Source organism: Phyllobates terribilis, unplaced genomic scaffold (assembly GCF_046119375.1).
Source record: "Phyllobates terribilis strain yellow unplaced genomic scaffold, ASM4611937v1 Scaffold_1__5_contigs__length_1240528914, whole genome shotgun sequence".
Lineage (NCBI taxonomy): Eukaryota > Metazoa > Chordata > Amphibia > Anura > Dendrobatidae > Phyllobates > Phyllobates terribilis.
Genome location: NW_027362761.1, coordinates 304,639,414 through 304,660,176, shown reverse-complemented (window position 1 = coordinate 304,660,176; position 20,763 = coordinate 304,639,414). Strand labels below are relative to the sequence as shown.

Genomic DNA, 20,763 nt, shown 5'->3' with positions numbered 1-20,763 from the left:
AGGGTGCTTCTACTCAATACTGAGGAAAGGGTCTGAATACTTATGACCATGTGATATTTCAGTTTTTCTTTTTTAATAAATTTGCAAAAATTTCTACATTTCTGTTTTTTTTTTCAGTCAAGATGGGGGCAGAGTGTACTTTAATGAGAAAAAAAAAGAACTTTTTAGAATTTACCAAATGGCTGCAATGAAACAAAGAGTGAAAAATTTAAAGGGGTCTGAATACTTTCCGTACCCACTGTATACTCACCTCCCACATTGGTGCCATGACAGTGATGTCAGCGCCAGTTCTCCCAGGGCTCGTGTGATATTGTTATGCCATGTGAGCACTGCAGCCAACCAGTGGCTTCTGATGTTCTGCAGCGCTCACACCTCCCCCAGATGGCCGAGATTTGTCCAAAGAAAGTGTAAGCAAAGCTGACATCACTGTAATGATGCCAGTGTGGGAGGTGAATATATGTTATTTTTATTTTACACTGAGGTATATAGTATATAAGTAGGGGTTGCCACAGTAGTGGACAACCCATTTAATATATCCACAGACCAATATGCATTTGTCATCTTGATAATAAAAAAAACTGACTTGAATAATATGAATTTATGTTCAGAAGCCACTGTATATATTGTAAAATGAAGCCAATAAAAAGCAATATAATAACTTAACGGCTTTCACTTTGAGACAACCTGGTATAGTCTCGGACTAGAGCTGGGATTAAACAAGCATTTTAAATATATTATATGGGTAAATCCACTTCACAGATTCACTTTATTATAACAAGTTGGCTTAAAGGGCATCTGTCAGTAGGATCAACCCTCCTATATTGGCATACAGATCATAGGAAGCTGAATAAAGTGATACCTTGATATCAGCAATCTGATGTCTTATTCCAGAGAAATCCACGTTTTTCTTATATGTAAATGACCTCTTCCAGGCTATGGGGAGGACGCTGCCTGGAAGATGCCTCCAGAGATTATTTTACATGAAGGGGAAGTTACCAGTGAGACAGATAACCAACACAGAACAGGAGAAATTAATTTTGTCGTCTTGCAAACACATATTCTGCAGCTCTCTGAGCTCTGCTGTATTGCAACAATATTGGAGCCCTGTCTGCCTGTGAGAAGGAAGCTGAGAGAACACCTGCAGATGTGTCAGGTATAATCACACACAGCTCTGCAGTGAAATCAGGAGAGCGGCCATTACACATCACACTGGTAACACATCCTTCATGTACAATAATCTCTGGAGGCAGAGTTATCTTCCAGGTAGTGTTCTCTCCATTTACATAAAGTGATAAAAGATGATTTATCAACAAGGCATCTGATATAAGGCATACAGGGAGAACTTTGTTCAGCAGTTTATAACCTGTATGCCCATATTAATAGTTTACATAGGTCAAATGTGGTGACAAATTGTCTTTATTTTATGGGTTATCTATGATTTAATAAAAGCTAAGACTAAAGCATACTAGATTGTCTTTACATTGGTGACCATACAAAGTCAATTCTCCTGGTTGGCATATAAATAAAGAACAATTTTACCTAATTGTTTAATTGCTTCTTGGGCCACATTCTGAGCTGAAGTCAAATTTCCCATATTGGCTACCACATAATGGGCAGATCCAGCTCCTAATTCCAAACACTTCTTTGCCACCTAAAATATCAACAAAATTTCAAGGATATACAGAGTGAAAAAAAAGCAAAAATGTTCTGTTACGTGCATCAATATCTTCATTTGGGCAGACTATCTTAGGTGACTGCTCACCATAACTTCAGGTTGGTTTAGCTAGAAAAGCGATAACGCCATCCACCCAGATTCCTGAGTGGATGTCACCGCTGGGTCTGGTTTGCATACGATACTCATATGGTAGTAGTGTTACATGTAATTAAACATGAAAAGTTGAAGCTGTATAAACATACCTCCTGTAGTTGCTTAGCCCTTCTGGCAGTGAGCATAACATGAGCCCCCATTTCTGAAAATCTGTATGCAATTTGTTCTCCAATTCCTGTACTTGATCCAGTCACTAGTACTCTCTTCCCTTTTACCATTTCTACAAGAAGCAAAGTTACACAAATCACAGGTGGTAACTTGGTCAGCAGTGTCCATAATTCAACACTTGATAAAAATTATAAAATCCCAAGTTTATATAGCTTATTTACATAGTGAGGATACTTCCCACCATCATATTTTTAGTATGAATGCAGTCCAGTGATCAGTGATTTGAAAACCAGAAGATTTGCTCCAGCACACTAAGTGTTGAGAGTAGTTAAGCAGCCATTTTAAGGGCTGTTTTTTTTTAGAACAACCATAGAGTGGGTGGGAGGTTGTTCTCCATATCTTCACCTCAGGGTGTGGTCTGGGGTTTAAACAGATGGCCTGCTGAGACATTAGTTGTTGAGTGTATCTAGAGAGGCTAGCTCCAGAAAAAGGAGCTTGTGGTTGTGCTAACCAAATCCAAAATCTGCTTTCTACTAGATCAAGGTTACGGCCATGTCCCCTTGGTGAGCTCATGTGGGGGCTGGTTTTGGGATGTGCTAGGTCTGTTACAATTTTATGAGATCCCCAACTTTCAGGATATCTTCGCCCCTGGAGGTCCCAGGTGGGTATTGTCATCATGTTTCTTATCACGATTTTATCTGTCTATACTGATGAAACATGACATGTATAGCACCATATATGGGACCAATATTAAATTGGAGGGGTTCTGTCAGCCTTACGGTAATGTGAGTGAATGCATTATGTACATTCCTTCACTATGACGCTGAAAATACAGTATATCTCCCACAAATATCGGATCGATGCAAACCCCAATATTCATCACTGACTACTAGCTCCAAAAAGGTCTCAGAATCATGCTTTGAACAGAGGAAGCTCTATCCCTGTAAAGTGTACTTCCCCACCTCCACATAAATGGATCCCAGGCTTAGTGTCTGGCTCGCATAGCAGATTCTGCTGTAATTACCTGATCACAGCAGGATATCAGTACGTCAATGGAGATTGAAGTGTTGGGTCTTTAGCTCCTCCCCAGCTATAATTAATCACATATGTTCAATGTGAGGCTGATATGTCCCCTTCTCCGGAGAGGTCTTATGGATTTTAATTTTTCTCTATGAAAGTTCAGATTACTGTTTTTTTGCACAAACCAAATATCTGCATGAAAAAACTGCATATTTTATTTTAATAAGACTTGTCTTTTCAAGTCTATGGGTGTGCAAAGAAATCTGATCCCATACGGACCAACAGTATAGCATCCGATTTTTACGGATACATTGCAATTCTTAACATAGGAAACTGTTGTAAATTTTATTCGCTGCTGATGTATGAAAATTGATGCCAAACGGATGACAATACAGATGAAAAATCGTCCATTTTTTATAGATGAAAATCTTTTTTTTTTTTTATACAGACATGTGAACTTAGCCTTACAAATACAGAAATCATAGACATGACAAAAAAAATGTTTGGCAATATCTGAACAATTTTGCTTTATGTAAGAAATGAAAGTATGGTAAATTAGTTTAATTACTGTTATAGATTTTACTAGGTCAAGTACAGAAAAAAAACATATGGAATCACCCAATCCTGAGTATGAAATTATAGACTAGCAAACAAAATGGGAAGTTTATGAAAGAAAAATGTATAGGTAGACCAAAGGCGGTGTTAAAGCATCAGGATAGAAAACTTATAGCAATATGCCTTGAAAATAAAGCATGTACAAAAAAAAATTATGAAACTGAAATGGCTGGAGCAGTATTCATCTGTAAGAAATCAGGACAATGCAATGAGATTTACACAGAAAAGCCAAGCAAGAACCTAAACACCTAATCAATAGGAACCAAAATTGCATAGGACTAATCAACAATCATGGCGTGTGGATGATTGGATAAATATGTGTCACGGTGGTATCAGGTTTGACAGACAGTCGTTCTGGATCCGGCTGTAGAAGGTCACTGCGCTTGGCTTTGCAGACACGTTCTTGATTCTTTCATCTCTGTAGTGTGGTGGTATCCTTCTCTCGCTAAGACCCAGCAGTAATCTCCACCTTCTGCTGCTAATTGACACACCCTTGCTTGAGATTTAAAAACCCTTAGTGTCTCTAGAGAGTCGCCGGTGATAGAACTATTTTCCCCTGCTCAGGCCTGAAGTACTAGCAGTCGGCTAGTTTCTTCTTGGAGTTTCTTGGTGGATTATTGTTTCTCTGGTGTCTTCTCATTTTAAGTGTATCCCCTTGTCTGTTTTCCTTGCTTGTCTTTAGTTGCAGTGGGGGCTGACTAGTGATCAACCCTTCCCTTCCCTACCTAGGGCCTAGCTCTAGGGACTGTTAGGTATCCTGCTAGGCAATAGGTGCGGAACCTATTTAGGGACAGTATGGGAGTCAGGTTGTTGTAAGATCTGCCTAGGGGTCTTCACTCTCCCTTTCCCTAGTTGTTGGGCTTCCCCCCCCTTTTCCCATCGTCGTACACTTGGTCCTCCCCATACCTAGAGTGACAATATGTCATTAAAGGGATCCTGTCATCAGGCGCTTATTCCCCAAACTAATGCCATGTATGTAATCTCATAGATTGTAAGCTTGCGAGTAGGGCACTCACTCCTTTTGGTATCAGTTGAGTTATGTGTTACTCTGTAATGTCTTTATTGTCCGTACAAGTCCCCTCTAAAATGTAAAGTGCTGCGGAATACTTTGGAGCTATAGAAATAAAAATTATTATTAATGCTGCTTTAATGCTGAATAAATACTTACCTTTTGTTTGGAAATTCATGTTTTCGTTTTAGAGAAATCCATAGTTAAAATCTTATTCAAATGAGCTGCAAGTGCGGCAGGGCTGGACACTGCACTTGCAACTCTCCTGCCCTCTCTCTCCCTATCCCATGCCTGTCTCTGTCAGTGATTGACAGTTCTGTAATCTCCGCTTACCCTAGTGAGATCTCTTGGCAGTGGCGTCATTGCCTGGGGTGGCGAAAACGCAGATTGATAGTCCGGCTCTCACAACATCATCAGAACCTTACTGAGTACGTACCGCCCCAGGAAATGACAGCACTGGCGAGAGATCTCACTAGGGAAAGCAAGTAACTGAAAGAAGAGTGACCTGTCAGCCTCTGACAGGAGGCAGGCAGCGGATATCAAGAGAGAAACATGAATTTCCAAAAGAAAGGTAAGGATCTAATCAGCAATAAAGTGACACGCAAACACGGAGAGAACATACAATCTCCTTGCAGATGTTGTCCATGGTGGGATTTGAACCCAGGCAGTGATCATCTGCCAGCTTTTGACAAATGGCGGAGCAGGACCCTAGTCTGCAGCAACGTCTTTTGATGTCTCTGCATCAATGGCTCTACAATCTTGCAGGAGCAGGCAGGAAACATCAACTGAAAAAAATGATGTCCCCCAAAGGACTATTATGACCTTTTTGGGGACTTATTACGTACCAAAAATACATCATGACAAATGCAAGGTGTAAAAGGCAATTCTCTGAAGGCTTGAAGGAATTTATTCATGTAATTTCTACTACTCCTCAAGTATTCTAGTCTTCACCGTTCGCATGCTTTATTAGATAAGCAAAAAAGCGGTAACAACAAGCAACAGCTAGTATGCCGAAACTTAAAGTGCAGTGTCAGCTAATATATGCAGCCCAATCTACGGGCAGCATGTCTCAGGAACGGAATGTATGATCTCAGCCAGGTATGTTCGACTTTGAAAAGCTCCTAAGCCGCCTACATAGGCATACAGGTCATAGGAAGATGAATAAAATGATATCTGCGATCCAAAGTCTTATTCCAGAGAAATCCACCTTTTTCTTATATGTAAATGAGCTATAAAGTTCTATGGGCCGGACACTGATCTCCCTGAGAATCTGTCTCCACAACTTATTTTATATGAAAGGAGATGTTACCAGTGTGAGACATGTAGATCAGGAGCCATAAGTTGTGGATGCAAGAAAGTAACATAGTAACATAGTTTTTAAGGTTGAAGGAAGACTAAGTCCATCTAATCCAACCCATAGCCTAACATGTTGATCCAGAGGAAGGCAAAAAAAACCCATGTGGCAAACACTAAGCTCCACATTGGGGAAAAAAATTCCTTCCCGACTCCATACGACAATCAGACTAGTTCCCTGGATCAACGCCCTATCAAGGAATCTAGTATTTATAACCTGTAATATTATACTTTTCAAGAAAGGCATCCATGCCCTTCTTAAATTTCAGTAGTGAATCACTCATTATAACATCATGCGGCAGAGAGTTCCATAGTCTCACTGCTCTTACAGTAAAGAATCCCCGTCTGTGATTATGATTAAACCTTCTTTCCTCCAGACGTAGAAGATGCCCCCTTGTCCCAGTCTCAGGCCTCAGAGTAAAAAGATCAGTAGAAAGGTCTTTGTACTGTCCCCTCATATACTTGTACATAGTAATAAGATCACCCCTAAGCCTTCTTTTTTCCACAGTAAATAACCCCAAGTGTAATAACCTGTCTTGGTATTGCAGACCCCCCAGTCCTCTAATAACCTTGGTCGCTCTTCTCTGCACCCGCTCTAGTTCAGCTATGTCTTTCTTATACACCGGAGACCAGAACTGTACACAGTATTCTAAGTGTGGTCGCAGTAATGACTTGTATAGAGGTAAAATTATGTTCTCCTCATGAGCATCTATGCCTCTTCTAATGCATCCCATTATTTTATTTGCCTTTGCAGCAGCAGCCTGACACTGGCCACTAAACGTGAGCTTGTCGTCCACCAATACACCCAGGTCTTTTTCAGTTACAGTTTTGCCCAGTGTTTTACAATTAAGCATATAATTATACATTTTATTTCCTCTACCCAAGTGCATTACCTTACATTTATCCCCATTAAAGCTCATTTGCCATTTAGCAGCCCAAGCTTCTAGTTTACATAGATCCTCCTGTAATATAAAATTGTCCTCCTCTGTATTGATTACCCTGCAGAGTTTAGTGTCATCTGCAAATATTGAAATATTACTCTGTATGCCCCCTACAAGGTCATTAATAAATATGTTAAAAAGATGGGGGCCCAATACTGACCCCTGTGGTACCCCATTGTTAACTGAGACCCAGTCTGAGTGTTTTCCATTATTAACAACCACCCTTTGTTTCCCATCACTGAGCCAATTCTTAACCCACATACATATATTTTCCCCTATCCCCATTGTTCTCATTTTATGTATCAACCTTTTGTGTGGAACTGTATCAAAAGCTTTTGAAAAGTCCATATACACAACATCCACTGCATTTCCTTGGTCCAGTCCAGAACTTGCCTCCTCATAAAAACTGATCAGATTAGTTTGACAGGCATAGGCGGATTATAATGAGGGCAATCCGGGCGACCGCCCGGGGCCCCGAGCCTGCAGGGGGCCCGCGGCTCCGGACGGGGTGTCTAATGCCGGATTGCCCTCATTATATGTGCGGGCCGCCGCGGCACATACCGGTAGCAGTAGCGGGAGGGGAGGCGCCGGACCGCTCCCCTAGCAGCGGCCGCCGCTACTTCTTCATCGGCCGGGCCAGCACTGCAGCAGTTAACTTCCCTGTGCTGGCCCGGCCGCGTCACTGCTAGGAGACACGGCCCTGTGCGCGGCCGTGTCTCCTAGCTGTGACGTCACGCAGTGCGCGCCCGGCCTGTACTGCTACTTACCACCGGAGAGGAGAGAGAGCAGGCAGGAGGAATGGAGCCGGGGGATGGTGAGTGTGTGTGTGTGGGCAGATGTGTGTGTGGGCAGGTGTGTGTGTGTGTGTCTGTGTGGGCAGGTGTGTGTGTGGGCAGATGTGTGTGTGGGCAGGTGTGTCTGTGTGGGCAGGTGTGTGTGTGTGTGGGCAGGTGTGTGTGTGTGTGGGCAGGTGTGTGTGTGTGTGTCTGTGTGGGCAGGTGTGTATGTGTCTGTGTGGGCAGGTGTGTGTGTGTGTGTGGGCAGGTGTGTTTGTGGGCAGATGTGTGTGTGGGCAGGTGTGTGTGTGGGGGCAGATGTGTGTGTGGGCAGATGTGTGTGTGTGGGCAGGTGTGTCTGTGTGGGCATGTGTGTGTGTGTCTGTGTGGGCAGGTGTGTGTGTGTGGGCAGGTGTGTGTGTGTGGGCAGGTGTGTGTGTGGGCAGGTGTGTGTGTGTGGGCAGGTGTGTGTGTCTGTGTGGGCAGGTGTGTGTGTGGGCAGGTGTGTGTGGGCAGGTGTGTGTGTGTGTGGGCAGATGTGTGTGTGTGTGTGTGGGCAGGTGTGTGTGTGTGTGTGGGCAGATGTGTGTGAGGGCAGGTGTGTCTGTGTGGGCAGGTGTGTGTGTGTGTATGTGTCTGTGTGGGCAGGTGTGTGTGTGTGGGCAGGTGTGTGTGTGGGCAGGTGTGTGTGTGTGGGCAGATGTGTGTGTGGGCAGATGTGTGTGTGGGCAGGTGTGTCTGTGTGGGCAGGTGTGTGTGTGGGCAGATGTGTGTGTGGGCAGGTGTGTCTGTGTGGGCAGGTGTGTGTGTGTGTGGGCAGGTGTGTGTGTGTGTGGGCAGGTGTGTGTGTGTGTGTGGGCAGGTGTGTGTGTGTGGGCAGGTGTGTGTGTGTGTGGGCAGGTGTGTGTGTGTGTGGGCAGGTGTGTGTGTGTGGGGAGGTGTGTGTGTGTGTGTCTGTGTGGGCAGGTTTTTGTGTGTGGGCAGGTGTGTCTGTGTGGGCAGGTGTGTGTGTGTGTGGGCAGGTGTGTGTGTGTGTGTGGGCAGGTGTGTCTGTGTGGGCAGGTGTGTGTGTGTGTGTGGGCAGGTGTGTGTGTGTGTGGGCAGGTGTGTGTGTGGGCAGGTGTGTGTGTGTGGGGAGGTGTGTGTGTGTCTGTGTGGGCAGGTGTGTGTGTGTGGGCAGGTGTGTGTGTGGGCAGGTGTGTGTGTGGGCAGGTGTGTGTGTGGGCAGATGTGTCTGTGTGGGCAGATGTGTCTGTGTGGGCAGGTGTGTGTGCGTGTGTCTGTGTGGGCAGGTGTGTGTGTGTGTGTGGGCAGATGTGTGTGTGGGCAGGTGTGTCTGTGTGGGCAGGTGTGTCTGTGTGGGCAGGTGTGCGTGTGTGTGTGGGCAGGTGTGTGTGTGTGGGCAGGTGTGTGTGTGTGTGGGCAGGTGTGTGTGTGGGCAGGTGTGTGTGTCTGTGTCTGTGTGGGCAGGTGTGTGTGTGGGCAGGTGTGTGTGGGCAGGTGTGTGTGTGTGTGTGGGCAGATGTGTGTGTGGGCAGGTGTGTGTGCGGGCAGGTGTGTGTGTGGGCAGGTGTGTGTGTGTGTGTGGGCAGGTGTGTCGGCAGGTGTGTGTGGGCAGGTGTGTGTGTGTGGGCAGATGTGTGTGTGTGTGTCTGTGTGGGCTGGTGTGTGTGTGTGTGTGGGCAGATGTGTGTGTGTGTGTGGGCAGATGTGTGTGTGTGTGTGTGTGTGTGTGTGTGTGTGGGCAGGTTAGAAAGTCTCGCCCTGTTGAACACTACACCTGACTTGAGGCCACCACCTCTTGGTTCTCCAATGTTCTTGCTTCTCTAGGGCTCTTCTCAGATATTCATTATACCAGCTCCCCAGAATACCAAAGCTAGGGTGGATGACCGCGAGCCCTGGTGGTGGTCATAACTGCGGCCACCCAGGGGCAATACTCCATAACAACAATCCCCTGAGGTGGTGTAGGATGTAAGGACCTATTCACACTACATTCAGCGCTGCATTCAGGTCTTTACACAAGGCTTACAACTGAATCCCTGAAATTCAGGATTGTGCTGTCTGAAATGAGACATCTGAAAGCAGAGCAAATGGAGCATAAAGATTCAGACTTTAGCCTCGGTTTGCCTTTGTTCAAATCAATGGCTATGTCAAGGCCCATCTGAATGCCATTTTTCAGGGATTTAGATAGAAGCCTGGAAAGAGGAGATGAATGCATTGCAAAATTCAGTGTGAATAGGCCCTTATATCTGGAGTCCTGATATTGATGCCACATGCATTTTACTTGTTTTTAACTTAAAAAAACATACACACACACAAATTATACACACACACTATACATACACACACACACACACACACTATACATACACACACACAGATGTGTGTGTGGACAGGTGTGTGTGTGTGTGGGCAGGCGTGTGTGTGTGATGTCTGTCTGTGTATGTGTGTGTGTTTGTGTGTGGGCAGATGTCATTGTGTGATGTCTGTTTGTATGTATTTTTGTGTTTCAAATGTGTTTATGCGTGTCTGTATATGTTTGTGCATGACTGCATGCGGACTCCTGCTGAGTATAGTTGGCGCCGTGCGGCCTCCTGATGTCTCTGGGGGGGGCACCGTGCGGCCCCCCGCTGTGTATAGATGGCTACGCGCGGCCCCCCGCTGTGTATAGATGGCTACGTGCGGCCCCCCGCTGTGTATAGACGGTGCCGTGCGGCCCCCCGCTGTGTATAGATGGCTACGTGCGCCCCCCCGCTGTGTATAGATGGCTACGTGCGCCCCCCGCTGAGTATAGATGTTGCCGTGCGGCCTCCTGCTGTGTATAGATGGCTACGTGCGGCCTCCCGCTGAGTATAGATGGCGCTGTGCGGCCTCCTGCTGTCTCTGGGGGGAGCGCCGTGCGGCATCTATACTCAGCAGGAGGCCGCACGTAGCCATCTATACACGTGTACTCAGCAGGAGGCCGCACATAGCCATCTATACGGTGCCATCTATACACAGCGGGAGGCCGCGCGGCGCCATCTATACACAGCGGGAGGCCGCACGGCGCCATCAATACACAGCGGGAGTCTCAGTGCTTTGCAAGAGCAGTCAATAAATTCTGCTTGACTAATTCTGAGCACCATAAAGTCTGGTTCGCTTCTAACCTGCTGTCTTCATTTTCAGCTTGCTGAATTCTAACTCATTTACTGTCATTCGAGACGATGCCTTTGCTGGTCTCTTTCACCTTGAATACCTGTAAGTGCTCCACTTAATGTCATATTTTTGATTCTGTTCTTCTTCATCTTATGGCATGTGCAATTGTATGAGCATGTATTCATATGAATTTATGACCTACTTAAACCTTAGAGGACCTTAAATTTTATTCAATCAAATTTTTTTCCAGTTTAAAACTATGGGACATATATGTGCCTTGGTCCTCAAAGGGTTTTTAAAGGGGCTGCAAACATAAATACGAAAAAAATAATTCAATTAGTGCTTTTTGTGTTCATTTAATTTTTATTTGAAGTCTATTTTTTTATATACCTTGAAATTAAGCCCTACCCCATGGAATGAAGACCTACCTACATGACATCTGAGAGCTACATGGATCCCGCTTGTGAGGTGCCTGTCCGTCACTACTATTCAGTTTTAGGGTCCACTCACTAAGCCATATATTCTCTCATGCAAGAGAATAGGGCCAATTATGCTAATGACACTCGGCTCAAACTCTGTCAGAGCTTCAACTGAGTGTGATCCGATTCTCTCGCAGCACAGATATGGAGAAGATGGAGAACTTAATTTCTCCATCTTCTCCATAGTCTCTGTGAGTGTTCATCGGACTGCATTTGGACGACATCCGAGTGCAGTCCAATGTTTTACGTGCACCCATAGACTTGTATGGGTGCACATGGTCCGAATATCGATTGAGATTATTTTCTCATGCCAATAATAGCAGATCTGCACTGTCCCATAGTATAACTATATATATAGGGCCGAGTCCTATCCGATAAAACATCACATAGCATTCGGCCGTGTTATACGACAGTGTGAGCGAGCCCTTAGAGTCAAGGAATATTTACATGCAGATGATGATATTACTCTCGAAGTGTATATTTTTTTAGGCGAGTTCATAGTAAATGCTTTGCCTTTTTGACATGTGATCAACTAAAGAACAAGAAAGATTTAGGACCTCCCCTATAGAAAAACGGAAAATAGTTTGGAGGACTTGCATGTCCTTTTTTATTTATTATGAGAAAATCATAAAAGATCCCGTTTTTTAACCATGCTGTGACTTTCTGCTGAGGGAGAGGGAGAGAGCTGCCCTATTCAGAGTCTGTAATAAGACCTGCTGACAAAAGTGTTGAAGATACAGTCTAATGTGAATTAACAATGAAAAAAAGTTAATTTCACAAATGGCTTGTATTTTTTTTAATACAAACTTTTTTGTCTTTACAGCTCCTTTAAAGGGAATCTGTCATCGGGTTTTTGCCACCTAATCTGAGAGCAGCATAATGTAGGGTTAGAGGCACTGATTCCAGTAATGTGTCACTTACTGGGCTGCTTAGTGTTGTTTTGATAAAATCATTGATTTGTCAGAAGGTAATTATCACTAGATAACTAGTAAGTTCTGTAGGACCCCACCCCCATCACTGATCAGTAGATTTCTGTGTACACTGAGCATGGGCAGAAAGCTGCCAATCAGTGGTGTGGGTGGGGCTATACAGAGCGCAGCATTCAGAGAGCTGCTAGATCTGCAGCAGATAAAACGGTGATTTTCTCAAAATGACAACAAGCAGCTGAAAAAGTGACACATCGCTGGAATCAGGGTATCTGCCCCAATATTGTGCTGCTCTCAGATGAGGCAGCACAATTAATATTGTGCCAAATTAATTTCCCGTGAACTATCACATGATCTATCACAGGGGATCATGTGACATGTCACGTGATAAATCAGGTGGGGGGGGGGGCCCGCGCCTTCTAAACTGCCCGGGGCCCTTGCTACTCTTAATCCACCCCGTTGACAGGAACGGTCCCTCGTAAACCCACGTTGATATTGGGTCATGAGGTTATTCTTCTTCAGATACTCTAGTATAGCATCTCTTAGGAAACCCTTCAGGATTTTACCCACAGTAGAGGTTAAGCTTACCGGCCTATAATTTCCAAGTTCAGTTTTTGTCCCCTTTTTGAATATTGGCACCACATTTGCTATACGCCAGTCCTGTGGTACAGACCCTGTTATTATGGAATCTTTAAAGATTAAAAATAATGGTCTATCTATGACGTTACTTAATTCCTGCAGTACTCGCGGGTGTATCCCATCCGGGCCCGGGGATTTGTCAACTTTAGTGATTTTTAGACGCCGCCGTACTTCCTGCTGGGTTAAGCAAGTGACATTTACTGGAGAATTTTTGTTATCACTAATCATGTTTTCTGTCATGCGATTTTCTTGTGTAAATACGGTTGAAAAAAAATCATTTAGCATATTGGCTTTTTCCTCATCCTCATCCACCATTTCACCCAGACTATTTTTAAGGGGGCCAACACTATCATTTTTTAGTTTTTTACTATTTATGTAGTTAAAGAATATTTTGGGGCTATTTTTACTTTCTCTGGCAATGATTCTCTCTGCCTCAATCTTTGCTGCCTTGATTTGGTTTTTACATAATTTATTTAATTTTCTATATTTATTTAATGCCTCATCACTACCTACTTGCTTTAGTTCTCTAAATGCTTTCTTTTTGTCACTTATTGCGCCCCTTACAGCTCTATTTAGCCATAGTGGTTTCCTCCTATTTCTAGCATGTTTATTCCCATAGGGTATATATTGTACACAGGTCCTATTCAGGATGTTAATAAATGTCTCCCATTTGCTTTGTGTAGTTTTATGTCTCAGGATATCGTCCCAGTTTATTGCACTAAGATCATCTCTTAACCGTTGGAAATTTGCCTTCCTGAAGTTTAGTGTCCTTGTAACCCCTCTACTACACATCTTATTAAAGGTTACATGAAAACGTATTATTTTGTGATCACTATTACCCAAGTGACTCCCAACTCGTATATTTGATATGCGGTCTGGCCTATTGGTTAATATTAGGTCTAGCAGTGCCCCCCTTCTTGTTGGGTCCTGAACCAGTTGTGAAAGGTAATTGTCTCTCATAGTAGTCAAAAACCTATTTCCTTTGCTTGAACTACATGTTTCTGTCCCCCAATGTATTTCAGGGTAGTTGAAGTCTCCCATAATAATGACTTCTCCTTGAGTCGCTGCTTCATCTATTTGCTTTACGAGGATATTCTCCGCTACTTCCATTATTTTTGGAGACTTATAACAAACTCCTATCAGTATTTTATTATTTTTTCCCCCTCCCCTTATCTCCACCCACAGGGACTCTACATTTCCATTAGATTCACATATATCCTCCCGCAAGACAGATTTTAAGGATGATTTTACATATAAACACACACCCCCCCTCGCTTGTTTGTACGGTCATTTCTGAACAGACTATAGCCCTGTAGATTAACTGCCCAGTCATGGCTCTCGCCCAGCCACGTCTCAGATATCCCTACCATGTCATAATTATTTTCCAACAAAATTAATTCTAATTCCTCCATTTTGTTGGTGAGGCTTCTGGCATTAGTGTACATGCATTTTATGTATTTCTCTGTACCTCTATTCCTTCTTACTTTATTGACTGTTCTAACCCCACCCACAATTTCTTTATTTGTGCCCAGGTCGCTATCTGCACTATCTTCCCCACCTATAAAATGAATACCCTCCCCCCCAATCCCTAGTTTAAACACTCCTCCAACCTTCTAGCCATTTTCTCCCCCAGCACAGCTGCACCCTCCCCATTAAGGTGCAGCCGGTCCCTAGCGTAGAGTCTGTAGCCAACTGAGAAGTCGGCCCAGTTCTCCAGGAACCCAAATCCCTCCTTCCTATACCAGTTCTTGAGCCACTTATTTATCTCCCTAATCTCCCGTTGCCTCTCTGGCGTGGCACGTGGTACCGGTAGTATTTCAGAGAATACCACCTTGGAGGTCCTTGCTTTCAGCTTGCAGCCTAATTCCCTGAAATCATCTGTAAGGACCTTCCACCTACCTCTAACTTTGTCATTTGTGCCAATGTGCACCATGACCTCACCAGCCCCTCCCAGTAATCTGTCAACCCGATCAGCGATGTGCCGGACTCAAGCGCCAGGTAGGCAGCACACTGTTCGACGATCCCTGTCTTTTTGACAGATTGCCCTATCTGTTCCTCTAATAATTGAGTCCCCCACTACCAGCACCTGCCTGGCCTGCCCTACTCTCCTATTTCCCTCTTTACTGGAGCTGACACTCCTCCGGCTTTCAGGGGACATGCCTTGCTGCAGTAGTGCTACCCCTGTACCGTCACTCCCCTCATCTGCCAACTTTGCAAACTTATTGGGGTGTGCCAGATCAGGACTAGCCTCCCTGGCACTCTTCCCTCTACCACCCCTTCTAACTGTCACCCAACTAGCGACCTCACTGTCCTGCACCTCCCGACTACCACCCTCTCCCACATCTACCCCAGTGAGCTGCTGCTTAGTGAGCAGCAGACTCCTTTCCATGTTGTGAATGGATCTCAGTATTGTCAGCTGCTCATTTAGATCCAGTATCTGGGCTTCCAAACGCACAACGTGCACACATCTCGCGCAGCAGTAAGCAACCTTGACCGGCTGTTCAAGGAATACATACATGTGGCAAGATGTACACTGGATAGCATTGTCAATAATGGAGCTCATTTCCTAATGGGGATTGCAATATACAGAATGTTAAGTAAAAAGTAAAGTAAAGAAATTAATGAAATACAGTCAGCAATTCAGTCCAAAGTCCTCCCTTCCAAACTCCCTGAATCCAAAGTCACTGAAAAACAAGTCACACACTTACTTTCGTTCGCACTTACGCTCCGGACACACGCAGCTCGTTCACACTCGCAAACTAAGAGATTTAAAGAGTTTTTAATTTTTCCTTTTCCAGCAATGCACCCTTCACCTCAATGCACTTCCAAAGGACTGAATGCCCAACCAGCTGCCCCTTATAAACCCTTAATTATGACCCCTTCCCCTTAATTGCCAATGATTCTGCGCTCCTCCGGGTCAAACGAAGTGATGCAATACCCAGTGCTTGGTTAAGAATCCATTTATTTAGAAGCTAAAATAAGACGCGTTTCGTGGACGTCCTGTCCACTTCATCAGTGCATAGCTTGTGTCAGGTAAGGTAAGGAGTGGACATATATATACAAAAAATGTGAAAAAAAACTGGCGCCAAACAAGGTGGCCGTTAAGGCAGAAAAATACAATCAATAAAAAGGCATAAATTTGAGTATCCATCAATGTATATATGCATCGGGAATAAAATATTGCTAGCATGATTAAAAATTAATTAAAAACCGATATAGGTCAATGCAAAAAAAATAATAAATAATTTAAAAAAATATATATATATGTATATTTCCTGAAGCAGGAATTGAACCTGTTGTATTGCGATCAACTGGATCATGGTTAGATCCTAATCATGGTACAACCCTCTAAGCCACGGGTGCTCATGTATATTGCAACTGATCTTGCTCTGATAGGAAGTAATAAACGGATATTAGAAGATATATCTAATTTATATGTACATACTAAACAAAATAAAAATTATTATTATTATTTTTTTAATTCTTCTTATAATAGAATATGTGATTGTATCTGCAACATGAATAATTTCTTTAGGAGTGTGTTCGTATTATCGGTGTAGTACTAGAGAATAGTCGTGCGCATTAATGTCCACTAGGTGGTATGATGAGCACTGAAAGCGTCCTAGGGAATGGTGCAGACTACTGGGAACAGAATGCAATGATCATAAGAAGAAAGGAAACTTAACTCAGTCAAAACCTGGATCGGGACAGTGGATCAAGAACAAGCCAAGACACATGTTCCTGACCATGTAGAGGTAAATTATATTTGTCAGTGCTTTCAAATAAAAACCTCTGATATTTCATTGAGACCCCAAGGTTTCAAAGTATTTAGTTGATATATCCAGTATATCTCTTTCCTATTGAGACCCTGAATTCTATTGGGAGTGGTGCACGGAATATGCTCTATGGGCAGGATTTTAAGACACCCAAAGTCTTTATTGTGATGGATTGCCATATGTCGTGATAAACCATGTTTTAAAAAACCTGTAGCGACATTATGCCTATGAGAATTTAGTCTTTTATGAAAGGGTTGCATAGTTCTACCGACATATTGCTTGATACATGTGCATTCAATCAGATATATGACAAAATCAGTGTCACAGGACATATTACTATTTATTTTGTACCGTTCATTGCTTGATGTGGATGCAGAAGTGTCGGCTCCATGAGTAATATTCATGCAACACATGCAGTTCTTTTTGCCACATCTGGTGATGGTTTTATTCTTATTATTGATCTTGCTACAATCTAGAGTAGAAAGGGTGTGTATCCTACTGGGGGCTAAAATGTTCCTTAGAGTGGGGGCTCTCCTATACACAATGGAGGGTTTTTCTGGGATAATCTTCTTGAGTATCGGATCATTTAACAGAATATGCCAATTCTTCTGCAGAATATCTCTAAATGATTTATGCTGAAAATTGTATGTAGTGATGAATTTTACACAGTGCTCATAGGACATTTTATCTGAATTAGATTTTAAAAGAAGTGAATTCTGGCTACAGGTATCCCTTACCCTTTCAAATGATTCGCCAACAAGATTTTTGGGATAACCCTGTTGTAGAAATTTCTGTTTCAGCATACCTGATTGCTCTGAAAAATCATTTTCAAAAGTGCAATTCCTTCTGATCCTCTGAAATTGACTAAAAGGAATATTACGCAGCCATTTCTGGTAGTGGCCACTGCTGTAGTGGATGTAACTATTCGCATCCACTTGTTTGAAATAAGTCTTGGTGCAAATCCTATTGTTCTCTATAAATAAAGTCAGATCCAGAAAATGAATACTGGTGTTATTTGTATCGGAATTGAAGGAAATACCCCAGCAGTTGTGATTTAGAAAACTGACAAGGGCTGAGGGTTCTGCGATGTCCTTATTAAGAATGAAAATGAAGTCGTCAATGTATCTTTTGTAAAATATAATGCCTTCCCAAAATGGACCCCCATAGATGAACACCAGTTCAAATATGCCCATGAAAATATTAGCAAACGTAGGTGCGACCTTTGACCCCATCGCGGTCCCTTTGATCTGATGGTAAGTGTGTTGGAGGAAAGTGAAATAATTGTTATTAAGGATGAAAGATAACCCGGATAGAATAAATGATTTGTGGGAGGAAGACAGGCCGGTGTCTTTGGAGATCATATGTTCAACATATAATAAACCAATTTCCCAATCAATATTGGTGTAAAGGGATGTAACATCAAGGCTTAAAAATACAAATGATTCTTCCCATTGGATGTCCTTAGTAAGGTTGATGAGGTGGCTGGAGTCACGAAGGTAACTCCTCAACCTTTTAACATGGGGCTGAAGGAGAACATCAATATACTCTGCTAGATTACTAGTGAGGGAGCCTATACCTGATATAATAGGCCTCCCGGGGGGATTGATAGGGTCTTTGTGTATTTTAGGAAGATGGTAGTAAAAGGGCATGCTTGGATTCTGTATCGTGAGAAATTTTCTCTCATTCTCATTAAATAGTCCTTGCTCATTCCCCTTTTTTATCAGTTTTTTATATTCTAAGTTGGTACTTTCTAAAGCATAATGATAAATTTCTTTATAGTAATTAGTGTCATTAAGGATCCTTTTTGCCTCCTCTATATAATCACAATAATCTTCTATTACAATTCCTCCGCCTTTGTCGGCTGATCTAATAATGATGTTTTTGTTCTTTTTAAGATCCGAAAGTGCTTTTTTTTTCGTTTATATTTAAATTTCTATTTTTTTGAAACATGGGCGTTTCAGCCAGTTTTTTAAGTTCCTGCATAGTGACCTCGCCAAAAGTCTCTATCTGGTGGCTTCTGCTTTCTAGACTTATTTTTCAGATCGGTGTGCACCATCTCATGAGTCACATCTGTAACTAAGTCTGTGTTAACTTTATCCGGTTTGATAGTAAAGTGTCTTTTTAAAGTAAGCTTTCTAATAAAGCCTTGGAGTTCCAAAAATATATCAAAATCCTTAAATTTGTAGTCACAAAAACAAAAAAAAGATTAGTAAACTAGCTGAGCTGAGCAAATCAGTAAAATCCAACGTATTTAACTTATCATCGCATACGCTAAATGAACATGAAATTTCCCTTCTGTCCAAAGGGTTATCGTTTTGTCCCACCTACAAATTTAAGGATTTTGATATATTTTTGGACCTCCAAGCCTTTATTAGAAGGCTTACTTTAAAAAGACACTTTACTATCAAACCGGACAAAGTTAACACAGACTTACAGTATTTTTCGGACTATAAGACGGACCGGACCATAAGACGCACCTAGGTTTTAGAGGAGGAAAATAATAAAAAATAATTTTAAGCCAAAAATGTGTTCATGATGCACTTTTAAGGGGGAGGGGGTCTTCTGCTGACACTGGTGTAGGGGTAATGTCCCCCAATTCTGACAATATCCCCCATCCTGGTATATATGCCCCCCCATCCTTTTATACGTGGTCCCCATCCCCATCCTGGTATGCATGGAACCCCTCCATCCTGGTATGCATGGCTCCCTCATCCCTATCCTGGTATGCATGGCACCCCTCATCCTTACCATGGTATGTGTAGCGCCCCGAGGGTTCGGTCGCGACAGAGGTATTGCATCTCACCCAGAGGTGTGATATCTCACTTCCAGGTAAGGATGGAGTATGGCTCAGGACCCTAACACCCACATGCACTACACCACATTTCCGGGGGACAGGGCGACAATGCTCCCGGGTGTGAGCACAACTGTCCCTGTTCCTGGCTGGAGTGGGGGGAGGGAACACCTAGGAAGGGGGAACCCGGTAGTGTGTGGGTGGGGAGAGTAGATCCCGGGTGCACTGTATAGAGAGATATATAAAGTGGGCACCATCTTAGATCAAGGGAGTTCAGTGAGTGAGAGAAGAGAGAGAAGGAGGCTGGGAGCAGGGGCTCTGCATGGGCTCTGCTCCGCAGGCAGGCCAAGGCTTAAGGCCTGGGCCTGGAGGAGAAGGAAGGAAGGGAGAAGAACGGAGGAAGCTCTAGGAGAAGACTGAAGGGACCCCAGGGATGCGAACCGGCCAGCCGCCACCGCACGCCCGCCGCTACCAGAGTAGGGGGGTCAGGCCAAGAAAAGGGAACCGGATCCCTCATCTAGTGGAGGAGAGCAACTACCCTCAGCTAGTAACCGGAGGCCGTGGCATTGTACGTGCATGGCCCCTCACTACACCCGTTAGGAAGGCACCACATAGGACCCAGGGAAACAGAACATACGTTTGCCCGCCAAGGCCCGAGGCAGCTGGACAGAAACGTGGTCAATTGTGGGGTGCGACAGGCCAGAGAAAGGACACACGAAGGGGGTCCTGAAAAGCACTCCAAAGATACCTGGGAGTTGGCCGAGCCCCTCACCTGGTGAGCACAGCACCACGTGGGCAGCCATTATCTGCAGAAGTGGCTTGGAGTGTAAAACTGTGAGTAAAGACCCAGGACCCCATCACGGGACTCTGAGTCATTACTGTTGCTGCCGCGCACCATCACCCCCATCATCTGCACTCACTGCCCTGAGGCTATACTCCTCCCGTGGGGAGTTATACTACCCTCTGCTGCGCACACAACATCAGCCTCAGCAGTCTGCCCCGCAGCGGTGGTTCTCAGTGACCGCAATCCACGGGTGCCGTAGTCGGACATTTAATCGTAAAAACCACATAAATAGACTGCCACTGGTTTGACCACCCTGAGCCACGGGACCGGGTCGCCGCCACGGAAACTACAACCCACAGCATTACACAGAGACCCGGCTCCGGGTATTCCCCTACACAAACAGCCCAGGGGGCGCGTCATATGCATGGCTCCCTCATTCCTGTCCTGGTATGCATGGTGTTATGCACACGCCCGGGCTAAGCGGCGTGTGCGTGTGATTGTAGTGATTCCACTGGACCGTGCCGGAGAGTGAATGCCTGGAGGGGCGTGACTAAGTATTCACCCGATCCGACCAGGGTCACAC

The 20,763-nt window shown here is 44.1% G+C and overlaps 1 protein-coding gene across 1 annotated transcript in view; it reads right to left on the bottom strand.

Moving 5' to 3' along the window:
• Positions 1–20,763, bottom strand: part of LOC141258440 (hydroxysteroid 11-beta-dehydrogenase 1-like protein A) — a 54,857-nt gene that overhangs the window by 19,332 nt on the left and 14,762 nt on the right. The window contains exons 2-3 of the mRNA XM_073673442.1: positions 1,918–2,048; positions 1,540–1,651 (exon numbers count right to left, since the gene is read on the bottom strand). Coding sequence (XP_073529543.1) covers positions 1,540–1,651; positions 1,918–2,048 — 243 coding nt within the window. The remainder of the gene's footprint in view (positions 1–1,539; positions 1,652–1,917; positions 2,049–20,763) is intronic.